The 8,000-nt window shown below is 44.5% G+C and overlaps 1 protein-coding gene across 2 annotated transcripts in view; it reads right to left on the minus strand.

Moving 5' to 3' along the window:
* LOC102783287 (kinesin-like protein KIF13B) overlaps positions 1–8,000 on the minus strand; it is a 35,213-nt gene that overhangs the window by 1,208 nt on the left and 26,005 nt on the right. Inside the window, exons 37-41 of one of the 2 annotated variants that reach the window (XM_087851999.1) lie at positions 5,673–5,729; positions 5,033–5,129; positions 4,765–4,844; positions 1,921–1,986; positions 17–1,289 (exon numbers count right to left, since the gene is read on the minus strand). In XM_087851999.1, the coding sequence (XP_087708125.1) occupies positions 17–1,289; positions 1,921–1,986; positions 4,765–4,844; positions 5,033–5,129; positions 5,673–5,729 (1,573 nt within the window). Of the gene's footprint in view, positions 1–16; positions 1,290–1,920; positions 1,987–4,764; positions 4,881–5,032; positions 5,130–5,672; positions 5,730–8,000 lie in introns of both variants that reach the window. The other variant, XM_087851998.1, reaches the window with a different exon arrangement.

Genomic DNA, 8,000 nt, shown 5'->3' on the forward strand with positions numbered 1-8,000 from the left:
TCTGATCTAAACCTACCTGCTGGTACTTCAAGTTCCACTCCAACCCAAGTCCCCTCTGCAAAATCTGTGGGTCCCAAATATCGCACCGTACCACTCTTATTAGCCCCCACACTCACAAACTCCCCCTCTTTCAACCACTCGGGAAGAACAGCAGAAGCAGCTGTATCTCCATCCTCCGTGTCAGAGATGATTTCCAGACTTTCCTTCGGCACTGAAAGGTTGGGTCCTGTCCCACAACTCGAGGGTTGGTTCACCAGTGTGGGGGTGTCATGCTCCTCCTCAGTCAGAATCTGCAGAAATGACTTGAGGTCTGAAGACTTCACTTTCTGGATCTTGAAGGGGTTAGCTGCTGAGGGACCTGATTTGGGAGAAGAAATGGGGCCCTTGGCAGGTTTGACCGAAGCTGCTGGCTGCTGAACCTCACCGGTCGAGGATGAGGGTAGGAAGGAGGCACCATTTGTTTCTGGAACATCAGAGGTTGACTGTTGCTTGGATGAAGCTTGAGCAGCCAGGTCTACAGGCGGTCCTGGATCAGGACTTGGAGAAGCATCTTGAATAACGTTTGGAGCCGTCTGATCTTGTGTGCGCTGCTGGGGTTGCAGGACGGTTGATTCCAAACTCTCTCCTTCTTGAGCAGATCGTTGCGTCTCATTAGAAAACGCCAGTTCACATTCTCCTTTATTTGTGGCGGCCACCTCGAGATCTTCTCTTGAAGGAGTCTTTGGTTCGCTGTGGTCTACATGGAGAACTTCTGTCTGCTTGGTCCCATTTTTTTGTGCCACCTCTGAAGGATCTCGTTGCTCTGATCCAAGGTCCTGTTTTTGTTCGGTCTCGTCTGGCAATTCTGCAGCTGGATCAGATTTTTCGGCCTCCTTTAACTGGTCTGATAGGAGCTGATTTGGTTCTTGTTGACTCGGCAGAACATCTGGTTCAGATGGCTCCTGCTCCGTACTCTCTGCAGCTGCTTTCTGTCTCAGTAATTCCTGAGGCCCTGATTGGTCTAAAATAAGAGCTTGTGTGGCGTCAGAGAAAGGAGAGAACTTCTGCGTCACAACGTTTTCCTCCTCGTGCTCATCGAGCACAGTTTCAAAGCCATCCCTGCTACCGTATGACGAAGGCAAGTCCCAGCTCAGCGTGTAGACGTCTGACAGCGTTACTGTAGATATGCTTGTTGACATGTATCCACTGGAAGCCTCGCTCACTGGACTGGTGGTGGAGTCTTCAGTTTCTGGGATGATTGGAGGTGGAAGAGGCACAGATCTGGGGATTTCTGTTTCAGCAATGGGGACCTGGAGGCAAACCATAGAAACGTGGTTTTAGCCAAAGAGCGTCTTTAAAATTTGACAGTTTCCAAAAATGGAATTGCCACAAATTCATTTCCAATTCCTGATCATAACCTAGTGCCAGCTCCTGGTTAGTCAAGCTCAGGATGAATGTTTGTCACCATTTCTGAGGATCTGACTGAACAACCTACCTGTCAGTCACGAGGCCGACCTGCCCTTAGTTTCACTTTTTAAACATGGAAGCTGCATCATTGTTATCCTACAGTCTTTGTACTTGGAGCAGCAGAAATGTTTGAATAACAATGACCAGCAGATGTTACTGGTATTAAAAATGAGTGTATCCCATATAATCACAGTCCTGTTACCGTGCACAGGACAGTCAGGTGAACTTGTCGTGTTTTCAAAGTAACACAAACGTCTAAAAAGACCAACAGCGCTGCCAGAAGCCGTGCCGGCTTTTTATAACTTCATCCAACGTTTTTGTACCACGGCGAGTTTCGGTTGACACAGACGGCATTACTGAATACCCTCCACTCCGATCTTTGATCAGTTTTCCATGTTTGGAAGAACAGATCTACACGATGTGTTGAAAGAGCACCCACAGTGTAACACCATGCGGGCGGGGCTGAGGACTCACCGCCTGCTGCCGTCTGCTCATGTCCTCTTCAACGCTGGCCGACTGCACGACGATGCGCGGCAGACTCTGCGACAGGGTTGGAATTAAAAAAGCAAAGTTAATGTGACTTCAGATAAAACATCTCAAAGCTGCTAATTAGCACTGAAGGCTTTTCAAGCTGATTTCCAGATGCAATCAGGGGCCAATCAGCTCGGTCCGCTTCAAACCTGAAGTCTGTTCATGCTGCACTGCGTGGTGATTGGCTGCTGTGGGAGCATCAGAGAGACAGGAGGACAGAAACAAGCACCTGCGAGAAAACTGAACCTGTGATGTAACGATGAGGCTGAACATCGACCTGCTACGCTGCTCATTGACCAGCTGACCATCTGCTGCAGCTGAAGATGATCATTCATAATTATAAAAGATCAGATTCGTTTGTTCACGTGATTAAAGGAAGCAGATATTTCTTTCGATCACGGCGTTTCGAGATGTCGATACGAGATGCAGACAGTAATAAAAACATTGGTTCATTAGACTCATAATCACGACAAACTAGTAAAACAATCAGTATAATTGCACCTTAATTATAATTGCACCCGTCATCATTGATCCCTGCTCAGTATTCAAGTTACTGCTTCAAAGCTCGACATGAGTCGACTGATTCAGCACAAAGAAGCGTGCGCTTAGCAGACAGAGGATTTTAATCATGGCTGAGTTCATACAGACAGGAAGCTGCTCGATTTAGGACACGTGGAGCTTTGACTGAGACGACGACCTACGTGGTCCGCAGGTCTAACGTCAGGAAGTAGGTCAAACAGGTCTATCCTGCCCCTCGCGTGCTCAGGAAAGTAAACCTGCAGGTCAACACAACACATCAGGTGCACAACAAATGCTGCCTCCTCTGCTGTACTGGTTACTGAAATCAAAGCACAACAAGCACCCGTCTGTGTTCATCTCCCCGTGTCTGTGTTCTCGACAGCCGTTCATCTGAAGCACGCCAAGCGCAGGAGGTGCACTGCTGAGGAGTCAATGTTTGTTGCTGCTGTGCAGCATCAGTGAGAGGAGCTAATCTCCACGAGTCACAGTTCAGTCATCATGTGAGCGCTCACTCCTCTTTGGAAATAAATGTGCACCAGCTTTGGCGTGCAGCTTTGCTGATGTGCACCAGCTTTGGCGTGCAGCTTTGCTGATGTGCACCAGCTTTGGCGTGCAGCTTTGCTGATGGGAGGCTGGCTTCACTGCTTATCGTCTGTTTCAGGAAAATGCTGGAAGGTGTGTATTCATCGAATCAAAGAAACGTGACTTCCTATGGTTTGCAGCACAGTTTACTTGGACTTGTGCTTCATTTAACACAGCATAGCGTGCACCGACTAACTGAAAGCTGTGAGTCAAAGTTTTGTCCTGGAACTCTTCATCCAATTTTAGCCAACAGTACTTATCATCTAGACCAGCGGTCCCCAAACCCCGGGCCACGGCCCGGTACTGGTTTTTATTTTGTGGTATTTATCTGCGACACTTTAAAGGCCGGTCTGTTTATGTCCGACAATATTGTCACAGACCGGCCTTTAAAGTGTCGCAGATAAATACAACAAAACGTGGCCCGGGGTTTGGGGACCGCTGGTCTAGTCTACGAACGTCTGCCTCTAACAGGACAAACTCCTTCATCTCTTTATATGAAAGAAATCTGAGTCATAGTTAATGAAACTTAATAAATTAGTTTTGTTGATTTTATGACATCAGTCACTTCTAAGGTCCAGAGATGTGCGAGTATCAAAAGTACAAAGTACAGCAGTAATCAAACTAAACGACAACAATTCATTTAGAGCCCCAAACATATTCTTACCACGATCATTGACCAAATTACCCTTTGGCAGCCCGCTCCAAGCTTTTGTTTTGTGTTGACCGTTGTAAACATCTGTGGCAGGAAGATGCTAATTAGAGCAATATTCAGCGAGGCCTGCTGCGTTTCCTCTCCAACAGAACAGCACATCACTCCCCTGATTAGCTGCTCTCCACAGCTCAAGGGCCAATCAGACAAACGAGACGCTGGAGTGTTTGGCTGCTATGAAAAAAAGCTGCATGATTGCAGAAGAGCAGATGCTGAGCAGGTCGGAGGAGCAACATGTCAGGATCAAGTTCAGCAGCTCGTAATCAACCCTGGTCTACGCACAGTGAGCAGACGTGCTCACAAACATCAGGGACAGCTCAGCTATTCAGTCTTGTTCTGCCTCAGACACGAGACTCGAGTACTTTACAGTTATTGGCTGAAAATGAAAGCACGTTCATTAACAGCTTCCTTGTTCACTAGAGTCACTACAGTGCATCGCTTTGATTGGCCCGTTTCTTATGACAGATGCTCTTCCTGACGTCGCCTGAAGGTCCAGTGTTTTGACTTGAATCAGGTTTGTGAGGTGGAGCCTGTGAGGTTACAGATAAAAACAGCACTGTCCTGATAATCGTCGCTGTCCTAACCGTTCACTGAACAGGAGACATGTTAGCCTGCTACCTGACAGGTGATGGCAGCTGTGTCTCCTCTATCGGGCTGTAGTGATGTTGGCCATTTTAATATGGACGTCAGCGGGGATTTCCTCCGTACTGCCAAAACAAAACACTCTGGAAACCATCCAAAGCTTTTATTCACAACATGCTTTTCTTCGGCCTCGTAATCTTAAAACAACGAGGCAAAAGGTGCACTTACATCATCTGTTTCCACAGACATTAGCTCTGTTTCTATGGCAACAGAAGACTGTTGATGAGGAGATGGCGTGTTCAGATTCAGGCAGCAGCAATGCATACAAACTTTAAACCCCTGATAAGGATGCAGGTCGAGGACGAGCTGAGCACAAACAGATCTAATGAGCCTACCTGCTGATGGACAGCTGTCTGCTCTCTGCCCTCTTTCCCACCAGGAAGCAGCGACTTCAGCAGCCTGGGTACGGCCTTCACTAAAGGGAGAGAAGAAGCAGTAAAGCCTGAATGCTCTGCAGAAGAAGGAAGAGGAGATGGAGAAGGGGGGGCAGAGAAAAACCAAAAAAACATTTTTGAGAATAAAAAGTTTGGCCCAGACTAAAGCATCAGATGCACAGCTGATGACATCAAAGGTCACACAGAGGGCGTCTTTAAATAGCTGTACCCGTCTCTGCGTTCAGATTCTGGGACAAGGAGCTGGGAAGTGTGCGTCTGGAAGGAGGAGGCGGGGCCACAGAGAGGTCGTGATGACTGTCCCAGGCCTGCGGACACGATGAAGAGCACTTCAGTCTTTGTGGGAGCAACAGCCAATGGCTACAAGCACAGCTGCAATACAGCTCCATCCATCCATCCATCCATCCATTCACTGCGTTAAGCTAAATCGTCTATTAATACAGTTTTAGGAGTTTCAACCATTTTTAGTTATTTTTGTTACCATTTGTCCACAGTGTTTAAGTCATTCACTGAGGTTAAACAGATTACTGGTATATAACAGTATGTATTAAATAGGGGTGGGTTTAAGTCCTGGATCGAAGTATAAATGTATTTTGGCAGAATCTCAGATTAAAGCTCACAAAACTGTTTCATTAACTGCCCAACACCTAAAACAGCAAACGTTTAAAGAACAAGTAAACAGGAAAAGATGTAAACGGAGCGTGGATCGTTCACCCGACGGTGAACGATGATATTATTAGCACCATCACAAACATGCAGTTAATTAGCAGGAACACCTGGAGTGTAATGAGGTTGTGTTTACCTCAGAAGTACAAGCAGTTACCAAAGAGAAGCTGACTTCAGTGTCTCACCTTGAAGTCTTTGAGCTTAAGAGGGGCGGAGCCAAGATCCAGGCTGCTGCCTGACAGCTGGGTCAAAGGTTAAGTGGTTAGAGGTTAGTGAGGCAGATTGATGATGAGACTGGTTGTTGACAAAGGCAATCAAGACAGAAAACCCAGAGTTTAAACCAGCCCCAGGTGAGTCGCTGCTGCCAACAGCAGTATAAAGATTTAACAACAGCAGCACCGAGCGAGAACACGGTAAAGCGAGAACATGGTAAAGCGAGAACACGGTAAAGCGAGAACACGGTAAAGCGAGAAAAGTAAAGCGAGAACACGATAAAGCGAGAACCAAGTAAAGCGAGAACACGGTAAAGCGAGAACAAAGTAAAGCGAGAACACGATAAAGCGAGAACGCGGTAAAGCGAGAACGCGGTAAAGCGAGAACACGGTAAAGCGAGAACAAGGTAAAGCGAGAGCGCGGTAAAGCGAGAACAAGGTAAAGAGAGAACAAAGTAAAGAGAGAACACAGTAAAGAGAGAACACAGTAAAGAGAGAACAAAGTAAAGAGAGAACACAGTAAAGAGAGAACAAAGTAAAGAGAGAACAAAGTAAAGAGAGAACACAGTAAAGAGAGAACACAGTAAAGCGAGAACAAAGTAAAGAGAGAACAAAGTAAAGAGAGAACAAAGTAAAGAGAGAACACAGTAAAGAGAGAACAAAGAGAGAACACAGTAAAGAGAGAACAAAGTAAAGAGAGAACACAGTAAAGAGAGAACAAAGAGAGAACACAGTAAAGAGAGAACAAAGTAAAGAGAGAACACAGTAAAGAGAGAACACAGTAAAGAGAGAACAAAGTAAAGAGAGAACAAAGTAAAGAGAGAACACAGTAAAGAGAGAACACAGTAAAGAGAGAACACAGTAAAGAGAGAACAAAGTAAAGAGAGAACAAAGTAAAGCGAGAACACAGTAAAGAGAGAACAAAGTAAAGAGAGAACAAAGAGAGAACACAGTAAAGAGAGAACAAAGTAAAGAGAGAACACAGTAAAGAGAGAACAAAGAGAGAACACAGTAAAGAGAGAACAAAGTAAAGAGAGAACACAGTAAAGAGAGAACAAAGTAAAGCGAGAACACAGTAAAGAGAGAACAAAGTAAAGAGAGAACAAAGTAAAGCGAGAACAAAGTAAAGCGAGAACAAAGTAAAGCGAGAACACAGTAAAGAGAGAACAAAGTAAAGCGAGAACACAGTAAAGAGAGAACAAAGTAAAGAGAGAACAAAGTAAAGAGAGAACAAAGTAAAGAGAGAACAAAGTAAAGAGAGAACACAGTAAAGAGAGAACAAAGTAAAGAGAGAACAAAGTAAAGCGAGAACACAGTAAAGAGAGAACAAAGTAAAGCGAGAACACAGTAAAGAGAGAACAAAGTAAAGAGAGAACACAGTAAAGAGAGAACAAAGTAAAGCGAGAACAAAGTAAAGCGAGAACAAAGTAAAGCGAGAACACGGTAAAGCGAGAACACGGTAAAGAGAGAACAAAGTAAAGAGAGAACAAAGTAAAGCGAGAACACAGTAAAGCGAGAACACAGTAAAGAGAGAACAAAGTAAAGAGAGAACAAAGTAAAGCGAGAACAAAGTAAAGCGAGAACACAGTAAAGAGAGAACAAAGTAAAGAGAGAACAAAGTAAAGCGAGAACACAGTAACGAGAGAACAAAGTAAAGAGAGAACAAAGTAAAGCGAGAACACAGTAAAGAGAGAACACAGTAAAGAGAGAACACTGTAAAGAGAGAACACTGTAAAGAGAGAACACAGTAAAGAGAGAACACAGTAAAGAGAGAACAAAGTAAAGAGAGAACAAAGAGAGAACACAGTAAAGAGAGAACAAAGTAAAGAGAGAACAAAGTAAAGAGAGAACAAAGTAAAGCGAGAACACAGTAACGAGAGAACAAAGTAAAGAGAGAACAAAGTAAAGCGAGAACAAAGTAAAGCGAGAACACAGTAAAGAGAGAACACTGTAAAGAGAGAACACAGTAAAGAGAGAACACAGTAAAGAGAGAACAAAGTAAAGCGAGAACACAGTAAAGAGAGAACACTGTAAAGAGAGAACACAGTAAAGAGAGAACACAGTAAAGAGAGAACAAAGAGAGAACACAGTAAAGAGAGAACAAAGTAAAGAGAGAACAAAGTAAAGAGAGAACACAGTAAAGAGAGAACAAAGTAAAGAGAGAACAAAGAGAGAACACAGTAAAGAGAGAACAAAGTAAAGAGAGAACAAAGTAAAGAGAGAACACAGTAAAGAGAGAACACTGTAAAGAGAGAACACAGTAAAGAGAGAACACAGTAAAGAGAGAACAAAGAGAGAACA

This window comes from Neolamprologus brichardi, chromosome 15, assembly GCF_056152115.1.
Source record: "Neolamprologus brichardi isolate AB-2024 chromosome 15, ASM5615211v1, whole genome shotgun sequence".
Lineage (NCBI taxonomy): Eukaryota > Metazoa > Chordata > Actinopteri > Cichliformes > Cichlidae > Neolamprologus > Neolamprologus brichardi.